Source organism: Tursiops truncatus, chromosome 10, assembly GCF_011762595.2.
Source record: "Tursiops truncatus isolate mTurTru1 chromosome 10, mTurTru1.mat.Y, whole genome shotgun sequence".
Classification (NCBI taxonomy): domain Eukaryota; kingdom Metazoa; phylum Chordata; class Mammalia; order Artiodactyla; family Delphinidae; genus Tursiops; species Tursiops truncatus.
The window spans coordinates 64191077-64217160 of record NC_047043.1 but is presented as its reverse complement, the minus strand read 5'-3'; the positions used below and the strand labels follow the sequence as shown (position 1 = coordinate 64217160).

Here is a 26084-nt window from a genome sequence, read left to right as displayed (position 1 = left end):
GCTGCATGCCTCCTTTAACTGTCCTTTTCAACTCTCTCTTTTTCTAGGAACACTCAGACTAAAGCCGGTTAACACTTCATCTTCCTCCCCAAGAAACTGGACATCTTCCCCCAAAACACACACACATTCTTTCTCATTCAACCATGCAACTGCTACTGGCTCTGACCTGCACCCACTCCACCCCACTGTGAATCAGCAGCTCAAATTAACAAGTAAAAGTGAAGGAATCCCAGTGAACCTGCCTGAGGTCCTGGCCTTTGGTAGCAGTGCCTCCGGGACACTGCCTGATCTGGGAGTAACAGCAGCATTTAGGCCACAGGTCTTCTGAGAAGAGGATGGGTCGTGCTGTTACTCAGTAGGTTCAGAAGCCACCATTTTAGCAGTTCTTCCAGAAATGCTGGTTTAAAATTTTTTTTAAACATTAAATCTGATAAAATATGTATATGTATATTAAATCACAATGTACACACTAAAATTTATTTGTCAACTATACCTCAACAAAGCTGAAAGAAAATCTGATAAAATTCATTTGGTCAGGCACTTATTGCACAATTAGTTCTTTATCACATGACTTCCTCATTCTGTCTCGATGTAGTTCCACAAACAACATTTAAAATAAGCTTATTTTCAGTGAGGCATTCCTGGCCTGATCAGCCTTTTCTCATAAGTTTTAACTTTGGGGTAATATTGAGTAAAAAATACTTGCTAAAGCTTTCCACAAGAGAAATAAATCCATCCACAGCATGGATTTATTTTTTTAATTTTTTTGCTGTACGCAGGCCTCTCACTGTTGTGGCCTCTCCCGTTGCGGAGCACAGGCTCCAGACGCGCAGGCTCAGCGGCCATGGCTCACGGGCCCAGCCGCTCCGCGGCATATGGGATCTTCCTGGACCGGGGCACGAACCTGTGTACCCCTGCATCAGCAGGCGGACTCTCAACCACTGTGCCACCAGGGAAGCCCCACAGCATGGATTTTTAAAGAATGGGCAGGGATCCCTGTCAGAGTACTCTGAATTTGGCAGGTTTTTGTTATTACAATCACCAAATAGGCTAGATGAGCATGCTTTCATAGAGGTGTGACACACCTGGGCTGGCACTAAAATAAAGCCCAGCTGGAGATAGTCAATAAGTTACTGGGCATCAGGCACTGCTGGATTGGGAAGCAGGAGCTCAGATGAGAGAAGTTCTTGCCCAAGGAGTGAGGGCTCATGGGCACTGGCCCTGTGGGTAACAGAGAAGCCAACTTGAGATCTGACATCCTTCAGCTTTGACCTACCCAAGAACTCAAATCCAGACTTGTCACGTGAAAAAACAAAAATAAAATCACTAACTAGGTGGGCCACTTGCTGGTGGGTATTCTGTTAGTTGCATCCAGAAGCATTGAAACTGACAGGACATGACAGTGATGTGCTGGGCAGAGGCCCAGTAGCCCTTCTATCCTTCATCCTGCAGACAGAAACCCCACTCCCAGCACCCTTCCCAGGTCCAGTGTAGCCGTGGCCAGCAAAGCCAAGGTAGGAGACCACAGAACAGGCTCACTTAGTCCAAATGCCCAGAGTTGGGGCAGTATCCAGGGGCAGGGGCAGCCCACCTTGGGTGGTGTCCTACGGTCCTGCAGGCTACCTGACTCCACAGGGAGGCGAGTGGAGGGAATCTGAGCCTCCCTGCAGAAGAAGCACCTATTACCCCAGCCTCCTCTGTCCCCAGCACGTGGCTATACCTGTGTACATGTGTGTGAATCTAAAGAAGCCCTGGTCCCCTCAGGATTCCTTGGCAGACTCATCATGCATCCTCAAAGGTCAGGGGGGATGTTAAGCGTACCGTTTTGTTTTTTTTTTTGGGCCTCACCGCTGCGCAGCATGTGGGATCTTAGTTCCCCGACTAGGGATCGAACCCGCACCCCCTGCACTGGAAGTGCAGAGTCTTAACTACTGGACCACCAGGGAAATCCCTCCCTTTTTTTTTTTGTCTTTAATTTTTTTTCATCTTTTTTTTTCATCTTTAATGTTAAGCATACCTCTGCTTCCTACACCAGTTGCTTATGTTTCCTTCCTAGCAAAGTGTCTACAGCATCACGCTCCATGTTCCTCTAGCACTTTTATCACACAACACACTATAATTACATGTGAAAACATCTTCCCCAACCTCACTGGCTGGGAACCCCTGGACGGTAGGGACTGGGAGGACATAACAGATTATCAGTCAAATGAAAAAAATGACTACTCTCTGGATAATTCTTTCATTCATTCACCCAAGAAATGCTTATGGAGAATTTCTCTGTGCAAAGGGAAAATGACACATACAATTAATATCTAAATGCTTATTTAAGGTTAAGACATTGATGGTAACAGAATTAGAGCAGGAAGAGGAGACATGACCACACATGGGCCCAGGACACAACACCTTCCCCACCAAATCAGGGCTAGCTACCGACAGTGGCATAACCAGAATGGAATATCCAACATGGGAAAAATGATCCCACGTCCTTTCTGCGAGATTCATTCAGTTTTTTGCCTCTGTCACCTTCCCCAGTAACCCAACGCTTATGTAACAGAGGTGAAAGTGTCACTGATAAGACATTTAATTCTTCTAAAATGTACCTCTAGAGGCTTTCACTTTTTCACAGTCCCCTGGGCAAGGTAAGGAAGCACAGGCAAGAAGGAAAAAAAAGTATTTCTCTCCTGATGCCACCTCTAATCAAAAGGTGCCCAAGGGACTTCCCTGGTGGTGCAGTGGTTAAGAATCCCCGTGCCAATGCAGGGGACACGGGTTCGATCCCTGGTCTGGGAAGATCCCACATGCCACGGAGCAACTAAGCCTGAGGGCCAAAACTACTGAGCCCGCATGCCACAACTACTGAAGCCCGCACTCTCTAGGGTCCGTGTGCCACAACTACTGAGCCCACGTGCTGCAACTACTGAAGCCCACGCGCCTAGTGCCCATGCTCTGCAACAAGAGAAGCCACTGCAGTGAGAAGCCCACGCCCCGCAACGAAGAGTAGCCCCCGCTCACCGCAACTAGAGAAAGCCCACACGCAGCAACGAAGACCCAATGCAGCCGATAAAAAAAAAAAAAAAGGTGCCCAGTATTTGTGAATACAGCCACATATGCTCTATGATTGCCGGCCAAGTGTGGACCAAAGGTGACTGGGGAGGGCCAACTCCAGGTAGGTTTAGAGCAAGCCATAGTACCAGCCAAGGCAAGAACTTTATGATTTGGAACCAAATAAAACTTAAAGTTCACACACCCAGACATTACAAACCCTCAATTAGATAGATCATCACAGTCCAAGATCGTAGTATGTAACCAATCAGCCAGACCTGTCGCCTCCAGCTCTCTTCCTGCTTTCCTTCCTGTTGTGCTCCAAGCTCCCTTGGCAACAGGTGAGTTGTTCAGTTCTGGGGTTTGGTTGCAGGGCCAAGAGAGGGGCCTACTAGGCCCATACCTCTCCCTAGGGGAAATGGCCCAACAGAGATCACAGTCCTGGGGCCAGGGTGTCTCCTGAGTTGAATCACTCAACTCCTTTCCTCCCAAATCCGCGGGTCACTCTCACAACACCAGGAACACACAGGCAGATGTTCATTGTTTCTAGTTCTCAGTTTTTAACATATAATCAAACTCACTAAGAAAGTTTTAAAACTGGAAATAATGGCGATCTGATTATGAAGTTTCACATTATTCCTTGCATTTTAACTACTGGCACTTGATAATTTTAATATAAATTTTTAGGGACTACCCATAATTAGTGTACTATTTTTACAGCTATTTAATAGCACTGAAGAGATCCAGGCTTAAAAAGATTTTCCAAAGTTTTCATTTTTATAATTAGGTTTTGTCCCTCTTTCTAGTGGTGCTGACAACCTGTCCTACTTCCTTAAGGCTCTGACCCATGCCATAAATGGTATAGGAGAAACTGCTAAAAAAAGAAGAGGCAAGCAGACATTGTAATGTAGGTTCTGAAGTCATGTCAGTAACCCAACTTTCTTCTTCCATAAATAGGACTAAAGGCAGTGTTTCTCATTTGATAACATTTTTAACAATTTCAAAGAACTTTCACAGGAGGTCACTTGGGGTGTCAGGGTTGGCTCCCCAGATGTAGAATTATCACGTGATGGTAACTCTTATCTACAGGGGATTAACTGCTATGTGGTTATTCAAGGCAGTTTTAATTCCAAATTACTTTCCCCTGCTATCTACCCAACTGCCAAAAGGCCTCTGTTACCAGATGGTGTGTGATAGATGTCCTAGGAGTGCAAATTAATTTCAATTAGCCAAAACCCAACATAAAAATAGTAAATCTGTTCAAATGACCTACCACAGCTTCACCAGGCCAGCTCTCTCTTCCACCCCCAACACTGAACATGGCTCATCTGTTTCTCCTCTCCTGCCTCATAGGCACCTTTCCAAAGGTTCCTAGTAGGTCTCTGGGCTGCACCACTGTAGGCATAAAGCACCCTCAGCTATTTCTCTCTGCTCTTCAACCTCCTACAATATCTGTGCGTCATTTAAGGCAGGACATATGGTCCCTCCGGCCTCCCTTCTAGCTTTAGCTCTCAGGTCCTTTCAGTCTGTGCCCAGCTCAACTGGCCTAATCTTCACTCTTTAATCCTTTCTTGCTTGCTCCAGAAATTCTCTTTGACGCCTCTAGTCTCCTCTCCTTTAACATGCACCGTCATTTCTATGCCTTCTTCAAGATCACACTTGGGACTTCCCTGGTGGCGCAGTGGTTAAGAATCAGCCTGCCAATGCAAGGTACATGGGTTCGAGCCCTGGTCCGGGAAGATCCCACATGCCGCAGAGCAACTAAGTCCGTGGGCCACAGCTACTGAGCCTGTGTGCCACAACTACTGAAGCTCACGTGGCTAGAGCCTGTGCTCTGCAACAAGAGAAGCCACCGCAATGAGAAGCCCGTGCACCTCAACGAAGAGTAGCCCCCGCTCTCCGCAACTAGAGAATGCCTGCACACAGCAATGAAGACCCAACGTAGACAAAAAAAAAAAAAAAAAATCACACTCAAAAGGTACTTAAGTCAAAGGCTCCCTTTCACAGCTCTGGGTCTAGTCTTTGGTTCATAGCCTGTAACGGTGCTTATCACGCACTTCTTGGCACTGGGGCTATTTGTGGAAGATCCCCTCTCCTCTATTAGATCATATAAAGGCAGGTACTGGGTCTTATTTTTCTCTGAGGGTGGGAACTGGTAGACTCACCTAAGCCAGCTGCCTGGTCTCCTCCTTGCTCTGGGTGTACTTCCCCCTCCAGGAGGAGGGCTGTGTTTTTTGTATGCAAGGTCGAGTGGGAAACATACGGTGTTGAGGACACTATATCTTGCTGTAGCAACAAATCAGCAGCCTGGACATCTAATGTGGAGAATACACCTAGTCCTCTCCTCCCACCCCCGTTGCTATGGCCCCTCTGTGGCTGCCTGCCTCCCTGACAAAGTAAGCAGCTAGCTCAGTGGAGGGCTTGTGGAATTCAGCCTGGGCCAGGTGATTCTGGCGTCCAGACGGACACTATTGCTAATGACTAGGCCACACCGTCGAGTCCCGGTCCCAAAGCGCTGGTGCACCTGGCACTCTCCAAAATCTCTGTAGAGTCTCCCGTACAGGGACCTGGAGCCCACGTTTGGGCAGCTAAAGACTTGCCTAAGGTCTCTGCTGAAAGTGGACTGGCTGGAGTGAAAACAAGAAAATCTAGTTCCAGGGCTTCTCGCACCTGGCGCTGCGTTTATTTAAGACCAGGATAACACCGCTGGCCGGAAGGGGGTGCCGGAAGGGTCGTGGGGCCTGCGGTCTGACTCCTTGAGATCACCGGGTTGGACAGGGAAAGGGGTGCCGGACGGCCACCAGGCGGCGAGACCTGCCAGGCGGAGGAAGCGCCGACTTCATCTCCGCACGGCCTCCCTTCCGGCCCCCCTCCCGGCTCCACCGCGCACTGGCGGGAGAGGGGCGGCGCGTCGTGGGTGTTGGAAAGACAGAGGCTGGCAGGCGCAGCGGGCCGCGGCGAAGGGAGGGGCTTGGGCGCGCGCACATACGCGTGTGCGTGCGTGCGTGCGTGCGTGGGCGCGGACCACAGCACGCTGTGCGCGAGGCGGATGTCCGGGCCGGTAGGGCCGGAGACACGGACGAGATGGCGGAAGGCGGGGGCTGTTGTGAGCGACCGGATGCGGAGACCCAGAAATCCGAGCTCGGGGCCTTACTGAGGACCACGCTCCAACGAGGGGCGCAGTGGTGAGCGCTGGGCCCGCCTTTCCGCCCCACAGGGTCAGGGGCCGGCGCTCGGACGCTCAGGTCCGGCCCCTCTTTCCCGGCTTGGGCAGGGGCCAGGCGGGGGCGATGTTAGTGACCCTGAGAGAGTGGCTTGAACCCCGCCCCTCCCTCTAGGGGAGGGAGCCCTAGATTACCTCTGGGAAAGCGTGGGTGGAGCTGAGGGTCGTCCCGGTCCATTCGGAGCCCCACGGGGCGGATCCGGCGGAGGCTAGGGCTACGGGATGGACAGAAGCGGAATGCTCACGGGGATCTTCAGGTTGAGGAGAGGTCTTTACCTCTGAGGACTCGCTTTGTGACTTTGGGCGAAGGCGTCCACACCTCACAGACCCTGATTCCTTACTATTAAAACCAGGGTAGCGATATTTGGCGCCCCTGCCTTCAGTTGGTTGAGGCGTAGATCCGAAGTAGATACTTGTAAACTGCCGAACGGACGTCAAGGTCAGAGGCTGAACAAATGTCTGAGAGCCGCAGGTTATTTTGGTAGCAGATGTCAAAAATAATTGTGGCGGCAGCATTTCAGAGTGGGAGAGGCAGGTAGCCTAGAGCCTAACTAAAAAGAGGATTAAAAGACCAGGATTTAGAAGAGCAAGTCTGAGTCAGGAAGTTTTTCTTAATAAATTGTCTAGTAGAAGGGACAGGACTTCCACCAGTGAAGAGATTCCTGGGTGGTATTATTGTGTGGGAGCAGAAAACTGGGGCTTGTCTTTGCATTGAATATGATTGATCAACCCTCTTTAGGAAACTATGGTAGTGGTCATAATGCCCCTTATAGTGACAGGGGAATTGAGCAGGAAAGAGAAGCATTGAGATTAGGAAGAATTCAGTCTTTACAGTGTTCTTGAGCTAGCCAGGCTGTGAAAGGCAGGGCAGGCAGAAGTACTTTTAGATGATATCCTGAGTAGTGGTGGCACATGAAAAATACTCAGCAGAAGCAGAGAAGTTTCACATAGACTAAAATCACACACTAAAAGTGTTTGGAGGGGAAAGAGCATTTTAGAGATTTGGATATACTTATGGATCCTTGTGGCCTTGGGGAAGCTGCCTGATCTCTGAAGTGTGTTGGTTGTAAAATTTGAAGGACTCACCAATATAATTGTTGTGCTTTGTTCCCCTACAGAGGTTTTCCCCATCTTCTGTCTTAATTGTAAAACAGCATGGTGATACTTCTAAAATATAACCAGATCAACTTAATGCTTTTTTGACAAGATAAACACACCAAGACAATATTATATGTATATATGTACGTGTATATATGTGTACATGTATGTGTGTGTGTGTATACACACACACACACACACATATATATGTACACACGCAAACACATTTTTTGATATCTTGTTTGGTCCTCAGAGGAAAACTGAAGTGTGTGATGTTATTACCTCATTTTTAGAAAGAAAATTGTTTTACTGCTCTTCATATCAAGCAAAGCACTGTATCCAAACTGTTTGCCTGGACAAGGACCTCTACAAAGATCATTATGAAATTAATGACATGGTCATTAGCAAACAAGATTTTCCCCATAGAAAGAATTTCTTTAAACAAGCATTTTGAAGCCAGTCATTTCCTTCCTTTCATTTATGGATTCTTTCAACAATCATTTCACTTAATGGATGCCTGCCTTGGGCCAGGCTCACTGTGCCATGCAGGGCCTGGTCCTGCTCCTGCTCTTCAAAGTGTGTTTTTCAGTGGGGGTTGCTTGCTCCCCAAGTGGAAGGACCATACAAAAATTGAGGGAGCAGCTGCAGGAACCTAAAAGCTCAGCTTGCCTGGTATGGTAAATTTTTGTCTGTCTCTAGGTATCTTATTGACAGCCGGTGGTTCAAGCAGTGGAAGAAGTATGTGGGCTTCGACAGCTGGGATATGTACAGTGTGGGTGAACATAATCTGTTTCCTGGCCCGATAGATAACTCCGGACTCTTTTCAGGTGCAGTATCCTGTTGCTTATCTAACTGAAATGTCCACCTGGGTAGTGGCCTGAGGTCATGTTTATCTGTAACATGGATATCTTGAACCTGACTTTGCTACTGTGAGGGGATAGAAACAAGTGTCCTTGACTTGTGTCTATAGCAGAAGTCTATGCAGACCCTCATGGAGAAGTTAAGCTGCTTTTTTTCCCTAAATTAACTACTCTTGGTAAGAGTGTGCCTCTAGCATTTTAAATTTCTGTCTGCCTGTCTCTTTCTCTTTTTTTCAAATTAGTTCTGCTAGAGATTTCAGATTTTAGATTAGTGTATTGAATGGAAAGAAATAGGATATCTTTTTTTTTTTTTTTTGCGGTACGCGGGCCTCTCACTGTTACGGCCTCTCCCGTTGCGGAGCACAGGCTCCGGACCCGCAGGCTCAGCGGCCATGGCTCACAGGCCCAGCTGCTCTGCGGCATGTGGGATCTTCCCGGACCGGGGCACGAACCCATGTCCCCTGCATCGGCAGGCGGACTCTCAACCACTGCGCCACCAGGGAAGCCCTAGGATATCATTTTGAAACGGCATCTGGAATCTGAAATTTGGGAACAAGAATTTTCTGTATTACCTTTGCAGTGAAGTAAATTGTAGACCTGTCAACATTCATCAAGCATTCCTGTGATGGCCGTGCTTGTCATAGAAGTAGTATAAGGGGAGGTGGAAGGTTAGTAGAGTTATGATCACAGTCAGCTCCCAATGGAAGAAGTGACTGAAAAAGTGATGTATGACAAACCTGAGCTTGGCTTGCACCTTTAGATGCACAGAAATGGCAATTGGCCTTTCTTAGGCTTTGTTCTGCCTGGCTTTAGACTCCCTTGCAACCACGACAGAGGTGATCTGTTGCCTGGGCCCACAATCAGGGCAGAAGGAAGGCAGACAGTGCATGAGGCTTTTGAGGCTTGATTCAAGTACATAACACTACCTGAGTGTTTTTAAAAATGATCAGTGCTTCAGCATGTACCTTGTTTTAGGGGAGGTCTGAATGACAGTAATGTCATAGGCTTTGTTTATATTGATGTAAGTCGGATGGTGGCAGTATACCATGAAGTTACCCCAAAGGATCATTGCATTGTGTTTGCATTTTGTCCTTTTCCCTCTTTTTTTTTGAAAAGGAGAATTCTTAAGGCTTTTAATAGTATTGGTGATGAGAATGCTAGAGCTGGAGGGACCCTCTGAAGTAATTTTGCCTGACCTTCAGCTAAGGACAAGCATTCCTTCTGTGGTCTTCCAATTTGATGTCACCTGGCTTAGGCTCAAAACATTTGTTGTGTGCTTGGGAAGTGAGAAGTACATTCTGTTCAGACCCTGGAACATTGACAGTGTGGGAATGGTCTATCTCTGGCCAGTGAGGGCCACCCTCTTAGTTCTTGGGCTCTCCAGTCACCTGCCAGTCCCAGTCTGGCTGCCTTCCGCCTAGGGTCATGGGAATGACCTAGAAGGGGCTCTTGAACTTGTAGGAAGGAGGGGGAAGGGCAACTTGCTAATGTTGTCTGCAGAGCACCCCTCTCTTGTTTCCATTTGTGTCCCTGCTGTATATCTGGAGTCCCAATGCTTAGACCAAACTGTGCTCTCCTTTTTTGCCTTTATTTGCCTCTGTTGGAGAAATTTGCAGAGTCCAAATCCTTTTTGTAAAACTCATGTGTGATTTTTAGCATGCTGCCCTTGGACTGATCCAGTTTTAAGTGAAAATAGTGAACTGCATTGAAAATTCCAGTTAAGTTCCTGTGTTTGCCCTATAGTGTCATAAGAATGACATTTTGAGAAAATTGTCACTGAACCCCAGAGGAGAAAGCCTTGTAAGAATTGATGTACTTGGAGTTGATGATGCTAAAAGCTCTCGGTTCCTTTCCCACATTTAAAGGTTTCTGGCTGCTGCGTGGCCAGATCTGCATAGTGCTTAGTGTTAGAAATGAAGGTGTATGTCTCCAAGTAAGACAAGTGAATAACCTTTATGAGTTTTAATTTGCAAATCAGAGAAAACCTTGGAGTTTAGGTGTCAGTTTTTTTCAGAAGCTCTTGTTTCAAGTAGACTGATAAGTACTAGCCCTGTGCCATCCTTCTGTTGCTAAATAGAAAAGGGGTGGTCGGTCAGTGTTAATCATGCCAGAGCTGCTGTGGAATGTGGTTGGCTCATCAGTGAGAAGGAGCCACTTTTTTTTTTTTCTTTTAAATTATGGTAAAATACACATAAAATTTACCATCTGCATATTTTTAAGTGTTCAATAGTGTAAAGTATGTTCACATTGTTGCACAACCCATCTCCAGAACTTTTTTATCTCACAAAACTGAAACTCCATACTCATTAAATAGTATTTCCAATCTCCTTTCCCCCCAAGCCCCTGGCAACCACCATTCTACTTTCTGTCTCTTGAGTCTGACTATTCTAGGTACCTAATGTAAGTGGAATCATACAGTGTTTGTTTTTCTGTGACTGGCTTATTTCATTTAGCATAAAGTCCACAAGGTTTATCCATGTTAACGGCATGTCAGAATTTCTTTTTTTTAAAGGCTGAATGATATCCCACTGTGTGTATATACCACATTTTGTTTTTCCGTTCATCCTTCTCACCTTGGTATTCCTGTTCTCCAAGCCTGTTTAGTTCCTTTCCTTTTTCCTTGGAAATGAAAAAGGCAGAGATGGATCAGATCTGAAACTCACCCTGAGGAAGGGCAGAAGACCTCATGGGGTAGGGTGTAAACTGGTGGGAGAGGTGATAGGAAGCCCTGGTCACCTTGTGCATGCCATTTTTGGTTTTTTGTTTTGTTTTGTTGTTTTTTTGTTTGTTTTTGTTTTTAACATTGTCTGCCTTGAATTACAGATGAGTTGCACCATTGTGGGTACTTTTTGCTTCCCTGGCTTCATGGCTTCATTTGTCTGGAGAACAGTGGCTTCCACTACTGCGGTAGTGGGTGTAGATGGGCACAGGCTTATTAGCAGGGAGGCTTCCTTGGTGGGAGATGATTAGTCTTCCCTTGATCCAGTCCCTTGGTCCTCCATTGAGAGAGTATGTTTCAGACCATGGATGTCTTTTTCTGACTCACAGTCATGTTGCCTCCGTGTGGGGTGTAAGATGGATGCTTAACATGTTAAAGGTGTTCTCCCTCCACATGGCCGATGTCCAGCTGAGTTTTCACTTGGAGTGTTGAAAACTAAGAATGCTAAATGACTCTTGGTAAAATAAATTTAACTTCAATGATTTGTTTCTTTGCTTTCTTAGTAAATCTTTCAAAGGAAGATGATATCTGACCTTAATGCAGTTTCACTAAGCAGAATATTACATTAAATATTCATAGTAAACCATTTTAATTGTGGAATCTGGAAGCACTTTGAAAGTGTAAATTGGAGTTTTTCTCTTTTCTCTTTCCTTCTCCCTCCAACTATGGAAGAAATACAAGTTCCTCATAAAATGTTCAGAAAGCATGCCTAAAGACTCCAGGTCTGGGGCTTCCCTGGTGGCGCAGTGGTTGAGAGTCCACCTGCCGATGCAGGGGCCGCGGGTTTGTGCCCTGGTCCGGGAGGATCCCACATGCCGCGGAGCGGCTGGGCCCGTGAGCCACGGGCGCTGAGCCTGCGCGTCCGGAGCCTGTGCTCCGCAATGGGAGAGGCCACAACAGTGAGAGGCCCGTGTACCACCAAAAAAAAAAAAAAAAAAAAAGACTCCAGGTCTGCTCTGTGTTATGGCCAGTGACAGAATTTTGGAATTTTGTACTTCTTCCTATAAATGCTTTTCATGTTTCTGAAAAGTACATAAGAATCATGTAAAACAAACATTTCTGGGGAGAAAAGCAGTGAGCTATGTGCTGTTTTCCTTTTTCAGATCCTGAGAGTCAGACCTTGAAAGAACATTTAATTGATGAATTGGACTATGTATTGGTCCCAGCTGAGGCCTGGAATAAGTTACTAAACTGGTATGGCTGTGTAGAAGGCCAGCAGCCCATTGTCAGAAAAGTGAGTACATGAATTGTTACACCTGCTGGTCAGTGTCTGTGAGTGCTCCCTGACACTGACTAGTGTTGGTTTCCTGGGGTACTGGCCATACGTAAGAAGTTGAATGGAGGCCTCCAGACATCACAGCTGCCCAGTGGCTTGGGATATGTCCAGCGGTGCAGTGAGAGCACATTCTGGAAGGTTCTGTGAGAGAAAGTTCACTTGGGGTCATATGGATATACAGTAATGTACTGCTTCTTGTTTAACTTAACCTTTCTGATATTGCTTTTCCCCCTGTGCTTTTTTGTTTGTTTGGTGTTTTTGTTTATTTTTGGCTGTGTTGGGTCTTCATTGCTGCATGTGGGCTTTTCTCTAGTTGCGGTGAGTGGGGGCTACTCTTCGTTGAGGTGCGTGGGCTTCTCATTGTAGTGGCTTCTCTGGTTGTGGAACACATGCTCTAGGCGTGTGGGCTTCAGTAGTTGTGGCTCGCGGGCTCAGTAGTTGTGGTGTACAGGCTTAGTTGCTCTGCGGCATGTGGGATCTTCCCGGACCAGGGATCGAACCTGTGTCCCCTGCATTGACAGGCAGATTCTTAACCACTGCCCCACCCGCGAAGTCCCTCCCCCTGTGCTTAAGAATCTCTGGTCACACTGTTGAGTACCTCGGAAAACAGGTGTTTTATATCCGAGAGAACAGTCTCTTGGAAGGCAGGCCCTGGGAGAGAAACCCAGATTGTTAGCCTCTCTGGTAGGCAGGAGTGGTGAGAATACCACCAGCCTGATTCCCACAGTTGTTTGCTTATCCCACTGGAGGGGGACATCACAGGAGTCCACATGACTGCTGATACGTAGGCACTGGGTAAATTTCTTACTCTGCCTGGTGTTTAGTTTCCCTTCTTAGCAGAGTAGGAAAAGGCTGCAGTCCTGAGGCCAAGCTTCTAAGAGTTGCTCTTCAGGGCCAGAACTACCTTCTTTCTCCACCTTGAAACCTGGGACTCCAAGAGGGGTTAGGTATCAAATGGTTAGGGGCATGCCAGCCTCCCACAGATGTCGGCACCTGCCCACAGTCCTGCCATGTGGCGAGCGTGCTGCCAAGGGCTTTAACTGTATTCTCTAGGCCTCTTAATTCCACAGACCCTGCAGGGGAAGCATCATGATACCCACTAAGAGATGAAAAATGACTTTCCTGTTGTGCACAGTTGTTGCCAGCTCTGGTTCCATCCAGATGCTCTTGGTTGGTCCTAATGAGTGGAAGTAAGGTTTTTAAACTAGGACAGATGCCAGTGGCTTTAAAAATCTGTACTTCTGATCCCCCTATCACTTAAGGAAACTGATTATCATGTGGATTGTGCCTTTTGCCACTGATGAGACATGTTGCTTCCAAGACTGCCCTGGTGTGGAACCACTGCTCCTTCACCCGTGCCTCTTGTTTACAGGTTGTAGAGCATGGCCTGTTTGTCAAGCACTGCAAGGTGGAGGTGTATTTGCTGGAATTGAAGCTTTGTGAGAACAGTGACCCCACCAATGTGCTGAGTTGCCATTTCAGCAAGTCAGACACCATCGGTGAGTAGCTGGGCTGGAGTTCCAGGTATCCAGTGAGAGTGCAGGGCATTGTGGCTAATGAGAGGGAAGCTGGGGCACCCTCTTCAGACTTGTTACCCAAATAATCTCGGGTTGTGGTTACCAGTCCTGACCTGGGAGCCTGCTCCCCAGGGCATTCTTGTGGACAGCTAAGCCTGGGAATCATATTGTATAAAACACTGGGCATGGTATCTGCCCACTTAACATATGGTAAGAAGGGTGAAGAAATGCAGATTCAGAGAGATTAATGTCACTTATTCAGAAATCTCAGTGAGAAAACGGCAGAGCTAGCATTTGAAACCAAATCTATCTTACCTCCAAAGGTAAGTTTTCTGACTTTTCCATGTTGCTTCTGTGCTAAAAATGGGGACCCACATCATTAAAGAATGGGAAGCATAGGGACAATTTTTGGTTGTATGAGTGTAAGAGGATGCCATGGAAGATGTTTGCCTTAGGAGTCACCAAGGGGCTAAGGTCGGTCAGAAGTTTTGATCCAGAGCATCCAGTGACCATCTGAAAAGGACGGAGGATGAGCATTAGCTTGCCATGGCTGTTGCTGGTCTTGCTTCTGGAGAAAGCCCTGAGTGATGTTTCTGCCTGTCCCCAGCAACCATTGAGAAGGAAATGCGGAAGTTGTTCAACATCCCTGCGGACCGTGAGACACGGCTGTGGAACAAATACATGAGCAACACCTACGAGCAGTTGAGCAAGCTAGACAACACTGTGCAGGATGCTGGGCTGTACCAGGGTCAGGTAGGAGGGCCCAAGCCATGCCCCAGCAGACAGCTCTGCCCAGGGTGTGTGGACAGGTATCTTTTGGTTCTGAGCATGTCAACAGTGAGATGGTTTGCACATTCCTAATATGGTTTCCCCTTTCACTCAGGTGCTAGTAATTGAGCCACAAAACGAAGATGGCACGTGGCCAAGGCAGACCCTGCAGTCAAAGTAAGTGGACTTTTTCTCCCTGCAGCTGGGCACATGGGTGTAAGGGAGACACTATTTCCTAAGGCAGTTACTTGTACTAAGAAAATAAAATTCTAGTCTCTATGATAGAGCCAGCCTGGGAGGCTGCAATGGCAGTGGCGGCTGTGACTGGGCTGGTTTAGATGAAGATGAAGATGCACATGTCTGGGAGGATAATTGGGATGATGACAATGTAGAGGATGACTTCTCCAATCAGTTACGAGCTGAACTAGAGAAACTTGCTTATAAGATGGAGACACCATAGCATCCAGAAGTGCTGAAGCAACCTAAACTTGAACTGTTTACTAAATTCTAGAGCAGAGAACCCAGGGTGGGACACTTAAAAAATGTTTATTTCATTACCTCCTTGGATTTATTTTTGTTTTTGTAACACAAAAAAGTAAATGTTTTGATCTAAGAAAAAAAGAAAAAATTCTAAATCAGATGAAAACATTTTCAATTATGTATCCAGAGTCTATAATCCTGGCTTTTGGTAAGCAGCATGCTGGGCAGCCATCTCAGGGGAAGCTGTCAGGTGTGTGAACAAGGCAGTGAGCCTCTGCTTGTTGAGAATGAAAGGAGAAGAGAAGAGGCCAGGATCTGGGCCAGGATCTGCTCTGCCAAGAGGTGGCTTTGTCTCTGTCAAGGGCATTTATTTTCTCCACCTATAGTTAGAGGCTTTGATGGAAGAGAAGAGGGCTCAGGCATGGGGTCTTGCATGACTTAAAGGTAATAGTTTGATCCCATCCCACTCCTTACCCAGGGGCCTGTTTCTCATTGTTGTCCTCGTCATTCGCTGCGGGAATTACTCTGCTCCTTAACTGGGGCTCCAGGCACCTCTGTCTCAGGAGATGTTCATGTGTGGTGTGAAGTTAATGCATGTTCTGAGAAGGGGACAGAAGTGTTGAATTTTTCTTATGGTATAAGATGGGGGAATCGTGTCTGTGACAGTGTTGGTCTTTGCTTTCTTCCCTCAGTCAGGCCCTGGACAGTGACTGTTTTGTAGTAATGGGCTCTTAGCTCTTTTGAAAATTATGAAAGCTCTGAGCTCTCTCTCAAGAAACATGCAGGAAGACGCAACATTTTGCCAGTAATCTCAAGGGTTTTACAGACACCCTGAAACCTAGCCGTGGACTTCAGTTTAAGAAACTCTGGTCACCAGTTCTTGAGAAGATGACAAAATAGCTGTGGTAGGCAGAATAATGATCATGTCCCTCCCCAGAGTCCATGTCCTAATCCCCAGAACCTGTAAATATGTTAGGTTACATGGCAGACGGGACTTTGCTGATGTGATTAAGGATCTTGAGATGGGGAGATTATCCTAGATTATCTGGGTAGGCCCAGTGTAATCATGAGGGTCCTTAAAAATGAAAGAGGGAGACAGGAGAGTCAGATGTGAGGGCAGAAGCAGAGTCAGAGTGGTGAAGTGTGAGAAAGACTCAACTGGCCATGAGCCAGGGAAGGTGGGCAGCCTCTAGAAGTCCCTAGAGCCCCCACCAAGGAACACAGCTCAGCCCACACCTTGATTTAGCTCAGTGAGAAGAATTTTGGACTTTGGACCTCCAAAACCGTAAGATAATAACTTTGTGTTGTTTAAGCCACTAAGTTTGTGGTAATTTGTTACAGTAGCCATAGGAAACAAATATACTAGCCCAGCCTGCTGACTCCCTTCTTGGAATGGAAATGCCACAGAACCAAGAGAAAATAACATAAAAACTGCGACAACCCCCTTGGGAGAAGGTGCTTGGATTCTAGTCTGTGAGATAGGGTTGACAGCTTGGAGTGGAAGAGCCTGTGTGTACTGGCCAAGGGAGACTGTTTTCAGTTGTGCCTTTTTCTCTTCCTACTGATGCTTTTCCCCATCCCTTCCACACCCTCAGGCCTAAGAGATTCCAGTGAAGGGAAACAGCTTTTGGAAAAGAGGAGTGCCTCATTGAAATGCCCTGAAGGCTTGAGTCTCCTGGTAGAGGGTGTCCAATGGTGAATGAGCTCAGAGCAGAAGTCCTAAGTCACATTCGCCTCCCTACTCCCTCAGTAGTGCCGGACACTCTTCTAGATGCCAAGGATACAGCAATAAACAAAACAAAGTTTCTATCCTCAAGGAGCAGAAAATAGATAAATTAAAAAAATACATGTCTGAAGATTTACAAGTACTGTGGGAAAAAATCAGGGAAGAAAATAAGCAAGTGCTAAGGCTTTGGGCATATTTAAACAGGCCGATGGGGAGACCCCACTGAGGTACCATTTGAACATGGTCATGAAGGACGCGAGGGAATCAGTAGTGAGTGTGGTGTGGAGAACAGCTTTGTGAGGCAGAGGTGACAGCAGATGGAGAAGTCCTGAGGCAGAGCAGGCCTGGTTGAAGGCCAGCAGGAGTTTGTTATGGCTGGTGCTTGGAGGGATGACAGGAGGGCTGAGGGGATAAGGCCCAAGAGATGCTGCGGCGGTTGGCCTGTGATCCTTGTGAGACTCTAGCTTCCATCTTTGCCTTTGTGAGGTGGGGAGCTCATTTGAGGGGTATGGTGAGTGAGGAGCGGGGTGATCTCACCTGGTGAATGGCTCACAGGGAGCCACAACGAGAAGCTGACAAGTATAGTCAGAATTAAAGGAAAGTGACAAATTGACATGTTGTGCTAGTTGGAGCAGAATTCATATTCCCAGCTGCTTAGGAGGACGGAAGAAGCATAATGGAAATCCTAAAGAGAAAGAGCAAATGGGTACATGAAAGAGGAACAAGGAGATACCTACGTGGAAACAGAGAATTCAGGGGCTGGGTTGAGTAGCAGAATGGATGTAGCTCAAGACTTGAGTGTAGAAGTCGGAAGGTCAGGTTGAAGAATTCTAGGGGATAAGGAGGTGGAAGATAATAGAAGAAAAGTGCTGTGGAGGATGGGAGTAGAAATGTCAGTGTCCAGATAATAGGAATCTCAGAAGCAGAGAGGAAATGACGGACAGGGGAAGAAAATGTTAGAAGAAATAATGACCAAGAGTTTCTCAGAAATCATGAAAGAGGGTACATCTTTTTTTTTTTTTTGCGACATGCGGGCCTCTCACTGTTGTGGCCTCTCCCGTTGTGGAGCACAGGCTCCGGACGCGCAGACTCAGCGGCCATGGCTCACGGGCCTAGCTGCTCCGCGGCATGTGGGATCTTCCCGGACCGGGGCACGAACCCGTGTCCCCTGCATCGGCAGGCGGACTCTCAACCACTGTGCCACCAGGGAAGCCCGAGGATGCATCTTAAATGTAAAGAATGCTAAACATGACAGAAAAAACAAAGCCCACACCAAGACACGTTAGATTGAAATTTAACAACAAAGATGTAGGGAAAATGTCAAATCTGTTTGAAAGAGAAAGTCACAGTGAGAAGCAGATTAATATCAAACTTCCCAACAGCCACAATGGACCTAGGAGATACTTTTTCAGTATCAAAGTAAGAAAACTTTAAATATTTATTTAGCCTGTGCCAGGTCTTAGTTGTGACACATGGGATCTTTATTATTTATTTGTTTATTTAAATTTATTTATTTATTTTTGGCTGTGTTGGGTCTTCATTGCTGCATGCTAGTTGCGGCGACTGGAGGCTACTCTTCTTTGCTGTGTGCGGGCTTCTCACTGCAGTGGCCTCTAGTTGCAGAGGACGGGCTCTAGGGTGCGCTGGGTCCAGTAGTTGTGGCGCACGGGCTCAGTTGCTCCGCGGCATGTGGGGTCTTCCCGGACCAGGGCTCAAACCCATATCTCCTGCATTGGCAGGTGGATTCTTAACCAGTGTGCCACCAGGGAAGCCCAAACACATAGGATCTTTAGTTGCAGCACGTGGCTCTTAGTTGTGGCACGCCGGCTCTTAGTTGCGGCACGTGTGCGGGATCTAGTTCCCCAGCCAGGGATCAGACCCGGGCCCCCTGCATTGGGAGTGTGGAGTCTTACTCACTGGACCACCAAGGAAGTCCCAAAGGAAGATAACTTTAAAACTAGAATTTTTTTTTTTTTTTTGCGGTACTCAGGCCTCTCACTGTTGTGGCCTCTCCTGTTGCAGAGCACAGGCTCTGGACGCGCAGGCTCAGCAGCCATGGCTCACGGGCCCAGCCGCTCCGTGGCATGTGGGATCTTCCCGGACCGGGGCACGAACCTGTGTCCCCTGCATCGGCAGGTGGACTCTCAACCACTGCGCCACCAGGGAAGCCCAAAAACTAGAATTTTAAAAACTACTAAACTGTTATCTGAATGTAAAGATAATTTTCTCTGGCATAGATGACTTTAGAAAGTTTTCTACACAGAGCTCCTCTTTGAAAACCTCTTGGGGGAAGTAGTGTTAACGTCCAGGAGCAGGCAGTAAAATCCAGAAGGTGCAAAGGGAGAGTATGCAACTAGTGAAGTGTTCTGTTGACCAGAAATGCAAGGACTTTATGACTTTGGAGTAAGCAAAGAATTTTTACACAAGACACAGCACCACAAACCATAGAGGAGGACATGGGTAGAGTGGATAACTTTTTTTTTCTTAAGGTTTTTGTTTTTTTTAAATAAGTTTATTTATTTTTATTTTTGGATCCATTGGGTCTTCGTTGCTGTGTGCGGGCTTCTCTCTAGTGGTGAGCGGGGACTGCTCTTCGTTGTGGTGCGCAGGCTCCTCATTGCAGTGGCTTCTCTTGTTGCGGAGCAAGGGCTCTAGGCGCGAGGGCTATAGTAGTTGTGGCACGTGGGCTCTAGAGCGCAGGCTCAGTAGTTGTGGCTCACGGGCTTAGTTGCTCTGCGGCATGTGGGATCTTCCTGGACCAGGGCTCCGACCTGTGTACCCTGCATAGGCAGGTGGATTCTCAACCACTGCGCCACCAGGGAAGCCTGAGTGGATGACTTTTAAATTCAGGACTGTTCTAAAAGAGTGAAAAGGCAAGCCACAGAGTGAGAAAGCTATTTGCAATACGTATGTCTGACAGATTGTTTATATCCAGAATTTCAAAGAAACCCCTTAATGTCAGTAAGAAAAAGTCAGACACCCCTTCTAGAAAAAAGGGCGAGAAAACCTATAACAGTCACTTTAAGAAAGAGGCTACCGGACTTCCCTGGTGGCACAGTGGTTAAGAATCTGCCAGTCAATGCAGGGGACACGGGTTTGAGCCCTGGTCCGGGAAGATCCCACATGCTGCAGAGCAGCTGAGCCTGTGCGCCACAACTACTGAGCCTGCACTCTAGAGCGGCAAGCCACAACTACTGAGCCCTCATGCCATAACTACTGAAGCCTGTGCGCCTAGAGCCCATGTTATGCAAAAATAGAAGCCACCGCAATGAGAAGGCTGCACACTGCAACAAATGGTAGCCCCCACTCTCCGCAACTAGAGAAAGCCCACGTGCAGCAACGAAGACCGAACACAGCCAAAAATAAATAAATTAAAAAAAGAAAAGAGGCTACCTTGTGGCTAGCGACCATATGGAGAGGTGCTCAACCTCAGCAGTCATCCAGAAATGGCAAATTAAAACCATAATGCAGTGCTTCTGCACATCCCCCAGAATGGTTACATGAAAAAGACAGGTAGTGTCAAGTGTTGTAGAGGTGTTGGAACTTGCTGATGGGGCATATAAACTGGTATAGTGACTTAAGAAGGTTTAGCAACAAGTACTAAATGACGAATTGTGTACATATTCTACAACCCAGCAATCCACTCTTAGGCATACAGAAATATATCTCACATTCACTTAAAGATACATTCAGAGATGTTCATGACAGCACAGCTTGTCATAGTCACAAACTGGAGCTAACCTAAATGTCCACCAAAAATAGAATGGATAGATAAATTGTGGTGTATGCATGCAATAGAATTCTCTCCAGCCACAGCAACATTGAGTCTCATAAACCATGTGAATGAGAAGCCAGACACAAAACGTGGCATACTGTTTGAGTCCCTTGATATAAAGCTTAAGAACCCGCAAAACTGATCTATGGGTGTCAAGGTCATGATGGAGGTTAGCTTAGAGAAAAATAATGACTGCAGGGAGCATGAGGAAGACACCTGGGGGGTGGTGCTGTCCTGTTTTTTGGTCTGAGGGTACTGGTTATATAGGGGTATTCGCTTGGTGAGAATGTCTTGATTTTTTTTTTTGGCTGTGCCATGCCTCTTTTGGGATTTTAGTTCCCCAGCCAGGGATTGAACCCAGGCCATGGCTATGAAATCGCCAAGTGCTAACCACTGGACCACCAGGGAATTCCCAGGAATGTCTTGATTTTTGTACTCTCATAATGTATATATTTCTCTATGTAATATACTTCAATAAAAAGTTTTAAAAAAGTTTAGTAATAGTAAGAAGAAAGGTTTAAGAAAGCAGCCTTTATCAGTAACAATCCAGAAGTAAATACTGGGTAATCCCAACATGGAAGACAGTTGAGGAGACAGGAAGCAGTAAAGAGAGATGAGAATGTCCTGAACTACTTTTGCAGGGAAATGTAGTTAATAAGTTGAAGTAATTATGATGGGGAAAAATAAAAACAGTTATAGATCCTAGTAAGTTAGTGGAGTAACTACCAGAAATACAAAAGTAGAATTTACATCTTTTATATAATATGTTGTATTGATTAGGAAAGCTCTGGTAGCAATGAAGAAAGACCTGAAAGTTAGCATGTCGAGCAATGTAGATGGTTATATCTTTCCAAAAAGAATTTCTGAGGTGGGCAGTTCAATGCTGCTATTATTAGAAATCCAGCTGTTTTGTCATGTTGCTCTACTGTGCGTGGCTTCAACTTTAAAGGTGGTCAACTCAGGGTCCATGATGACTGCTGGAGATGGACCAATCATATCTGCATTCAAGTAGCTGAGGAGGAATTGGGAAGAAGGACATGCCCCTTCCTTTTTTTTTTTTTTTTTTTTTTTTTGCGGCACGCGGGCCTCTCACTGCCGTGGCCTCTCCCGTTGCGGAGCACAGGCTCCGGACGCGCAGGCTCAGCGGCCATGGCTCACAGGCCCAGCCGCTCCGCGGCATGTGGTATCTTCCCAGTCTGGGGCACGAACCCGTGTCCCCTGCATCGGCAGGCGGACTCTCAACCACTGCGCCACCAGGGAAGCCTTGCCCCTTCCTTTTAAAGAAATTTCCCAGAAATCACATAGAAGATCTGCCTTTACATCTCTGGCCAATTATATGACCACACCTGGCTTCAAAGGAGGCTGGGAAATGCCTTTTAGCAGTTAGAAGGACTCTAACTAAAACTTGGGATTTGTAAACTAAAGAAGAACAGAAGAATAGCCATGGGGAGGTGAAAGGGAAAAAAAAACACTTTCCTTTTTTAAAAAAAATTTTTTAATTTAATTTATTTTTTTATGTAGCAGGTTCTTATTAGTTATCTATTTTATACATATTAGTGTATACATGTCAGTCCCAATCTCCCAATTCATCCCACCCCCACCACCACCACCCCCACCACTTCCCCCCTTGGTGTTCATACGTTCTCTACATCTGTGTGTCTATTTCTGCCCTGCATACCAGTTCATCTATATCATTTTTCTAGTTTCCACATATATGCGTTAATATATGATACTTGTTTTTCTCTTTCTGACTTACTTCACTCTGTATGACAGTCTCTAGATCCATGCATGTCTCTATAAATGACCCAATTTTGTTCTTTTTTATGGCTGAGTAATATTTCATTGCATACATGTACCACATCTTCTTTATCCGTTCGTCTGTCGATGGGCATTTAGGCTGCTTCCATGACCTGGGTATTGTAAATAGTGCTGCAGTGAACATTGGGGTGCATGTGTCTTACTTATTTATTTATTTTTATTTTTATTTTTGGCTGTGTTGGGTGTTTGTTGCTGCGCGCAGGCTTTTCTCTAGTTGTGGCGAGCAGGAGCTACTCTTCCTTGCGGTGTGTGGGCTCCTCATTGGGTGGCTTCTCATTGCACAGCACAGGCTCTAGGCGTGCGGGCTTCAGTAGTTGTGGCACTCGGGCTCAGTAGTTGTGGCTTGCGGGCTCTAGAACGCAGGCTTAGTAGCTGTGGCGCATGGGCTTAGTTGCTCCGTGGCATGTGGAATCTTCCCGGACCAGGGCTCGAACCTGTGTCCCTTGCATTGGCAGGTGGATTCTTAACCACTGCGCCACCAGGGAAGCCCATGGGTATGTCTTTTTAAATTGTGGCTTTCTCTGGGTATTTGCCCAGTAGTGGAATTGCTGGGTCATATGGTAATTCTATTTTTAGTTTTTTAAAGAACCTCCATACTGTTCTCCATAGTGGCTGTATCAATTTACATTCCCACCAACAGAGCAAGAGGGTTCCCTTTTCTCCACACTCTCTCCAGCATTTGTTGTTTGTAGATTTTCTGATGATGCCCATTCTGACTTGTGTGAGGTGATACCTCATTGTGGTTTTGACTTGCATTTCTCTAATAATTAGTGATGTTGAGCAGCTTTTCATGAGCTTCTTGGCCATCTATAAGTCTTCTTTGGAGAAATGTCTATTTAGATCTTCTGCCCATTTTTGGATTGGCTTGTTTGTTTTTTTAATGTTGAGCTGCATGAACTGTTATATATTTTGGAGAGTAATCCTTTGTCGGTTGATTCATTTGCAAATATTTTCTCCCATTCTGAGGGTTGTCTTTTCGTCTTGTTTGTAGTTTCCTTTGCTTTGCAAAAGCTTTTAAGTTTCATTAGGTCCCATTTGTTTATTTTTGTTTTTATTTCCGTTACTCTAGGACATGGATCAAAAAAAGATCTTGCTATGATTTATGTCAAAGAATGTTCTTCCTATGTTTTCCTCTAAGAGTTTTATAGTGTCCGGTCTTACATCTAGGTCTCTAATCCATTTTGAGTTTATTTTTGTGTATGGTGTTAGGGAGTGTTCAATTTCATTCTTTTACATGTAGCTGTCCAGTTTTCCCAGCACCACTTATTGAAGAGACTGTCTTTTCTCCATTGTATATCCTTGCCTCCTTTGTCATAGATTAGTTGACCATAGGTGCGTGGGTTTATCTCTGGGCTTTCTATGCTGTTCCATTGATCTATATTTCTGTTTTTGTGCCAGTACCATATTGTCTTGATTACTGTAGCTTTGTAGTATCGTCTGAAGTCAGGAAGTCTGATCCTTCAGCTCCATTTTTTTCCCTCAAGACTGCTTTGGCTATTTGGGATCTTTTGTGTCTCCATACAAATTTTAATATTTTTTGTTCTAGTTCTGTAAAAAATGCCACTGGTAATTTGGTAGGGATCACATTGAATCTGTAGATTGCTTTGGGTAATATAATCATTTTCACAATATTGATTCTTCCAGTCCAAGAATATGGTATATCTCTCCATCTGTTTGTGTCATCTTTGACTTCTTTCATCAGTGTGTTCTAGTTTTCTGAGTACAGGTCATTTACCTCCTTAGGTAGGTTTATTTCTAGGTATTTCATTCTTTTTGTTGCAGTGGTGAATGGGATTGTTTCCTTAATTTCTCCTTCTGATCTTTCGTTATTAGTGTATAGGAATGCAAGAGATTTCTGTGCATTAATTTTGTATCCTGAAACTTTACCAAATTCATTGATTAGCTCTAGTATTTTTCTGGTGGCATCTTTAGGATTTTCTGTGTATAGTATCATGTCATCTGCAAACAGTGAGAGTTTTACTTCTTCTTTTCCAGTTTGTATTCCTTTTATTTCTTTTTCTTCTCTGATTGCTGTGGCTAGGACTTCCAAAACTATGTTGAATAATACTGGCGAGCGTGGACATCCTTGTCTTGTTCCTGATCTTAGAGGAAATGCTTTCAGTTTTTTCACCATTGAGAATGATGTTTGCTGTGGGTTTGTTGTATATGGCCTTTATGATGTTGAGGTAGGTTCCCTCTGTGCCCACTTTCTGGAGAGTTTTTTATCATAAATTGTTGTTGAATTTTGTCAAAATCTTTTTCTGCATCTGTTGAGATGATTATATGGTTTTTATTCTTCAATTTGTTAATATGGTGTATCACATTGATTGATTTGTGTATACTGAAGAATCCTTGCATCCCTGGGATAAATCCCACTTGATCATGGTGTATGATCCTTTTTTTGTTTGTTTTTTGCGGTACACGGGCCTCTCACTGTTGTGGCCTCTCCCGTTGTGGAGCACAGGCTCCAGACACGCAGGCTCAACGGCCATGGCTTACAGGCCTAGCCGCTCCATGGCATGTGGGATCTTCCCGGACCGGGGCACGAACCCATGTCCCCTGCATTGGCAGGCGGACTCTCAACCACTGTGCCACCAGGGAAGCCCTATGATCCTTTTAATGTGTTGTTGGATTCTGTTTGCTAATGTTTTGTTGAGGATTTTTGCATCTATATTCATCAGTGATACTGGTCTGTAATTTTCCTTTTTTTGTAGTATCTTTGTCTGGTTTTGGTATCAGGGTGATGGTGACCTCATAGAATGGGTTTGAGAGTGTTCCTTCCTCTGCAATTTTTTAGAATTTTGAAAAGGATGGGTGTTAGCTCTTCTTTAAATGTTTGATAGAATTCACCTGTGAAGCCATCTGGTCCTGGACTTTTGTTTGTTGGAAGATTGTTAATCATAGTTTCAATTTCGTTACTTGTGATTGGTCTGTTCATATTTTCTATTTCTTCCTGGTTCAGTCTTGGAAGGTTATACCTTTCTAAGAATTTGTCCATTTCTTTCAGGTTGTCCATTTTATTGGCATGGAGTAGCTTGTAGTAGTCTCTTAGGATGTTTTGTATTTCTGCGGTGTCTGTTGTAACTTCTCCTTTTTCATTTCTAATTTTATTGATTTGAGTCCTCTCCCTCTTTTTCTTAATGAGTCTGGCTAAAGGTTTATCAGTTTTGTTTATCTTCTCAAAGAACCAGCTTTTAGTTTTATTGATCTTTGCTATTGTTTTCTTTGTTTCTATTTCATTTATTTCTGTTCTGATCTTTATGATTTCTTTCCTTCTACTAACTTTGGGTTTTGTTTGTTCTTCTTTCTCTAGTTCCTTTAGGTGTAAGTTTAGATTGTTTATTTTGGGATTTTTCTTGTTTCTTGAGGTAGGCTTGTATTGCTATGAACTTCCCTCTTAGAACTGCTTTTGCTGCATCCCATAGGTTTTGGATCATAGTGTTTTCATTGTCATTTGTCTCTAGGTATTTTTTTATTTCCTTTTTGATTTCTTCAGTGATCTCTTGGTTATTTAATAATGTATTGTTTAGCCTCCATGTCTTTGTGTTTTTTATGTTTTTATCCCTGTAATTTGTTTCTAAGCTCATAGCGGTGTGGTCAGAAAAGATGCTTGATATGATTTGAGTTTTCTTAAATTTACCAAGGCTTGATTTGTGACCCAGTATATGATTTATCCTGGAGAATGTTCTGTGCGCACTTGAGAAGAAAGTGTAGGACTTCCCTGGTGGCGCAGTGGTTAAGAATCTGCCTGCCAATGCAGAGAACACTGGTTTGAGCTCTGG

At 45.4% G+C, this 26084-nt stretch overlaps 2 protein-coding genes across 18 annotated transcripts in view; both read left to right on the top strand.

Annotated features, from left to right (window-relative positions):
• The first annotated feature begins 6070 nt into the window (after positions 1-6070).
• Positions 6071-26084, top strand: part of USP4 (ubiquitin specific peptidase 4) — a 49402-nt gene continuing 29388 nt past the window's right edge. For 11 of the 17 annotated variants that reach the window (XM_019931657.3, XM_033864949.2, XM_019931656.3 and 8 more), the window contains exons 1-6: positions 6071-6227; positions 8063-8190; positions 12046-12176; positions 13591-13717; positions 14343-14488; positions 14619-14680. In XM_019931657.3, the coding sequence (XP_019787216.1) occupies positions 6127-6227; positions 8063-8190; positions 12046-12176; positions 13591-13717; positions 14343-14488; positions 14619-14680 (695 nt within the window). In that variant the 5' untranslated portion in view covers positions 6071-6126. The other 6 variants (XM_033864954.2, XM_033864952.2, XM_033864953.2 and 3 more) reach the window with 4 other exon arrangements.
• On the top strand, positions 14769-15027 carry LOC117313932 (SEM1 26S proteasome subunit; the record flags this gene model as incomplete). Its single annotated transcript, XM_033864955.2, has 1 exon — positions 14769-15027. A coding segment is annotated over one exon (195 nt), but the record flags the coding sequence as incomplete, so codon positions are not given.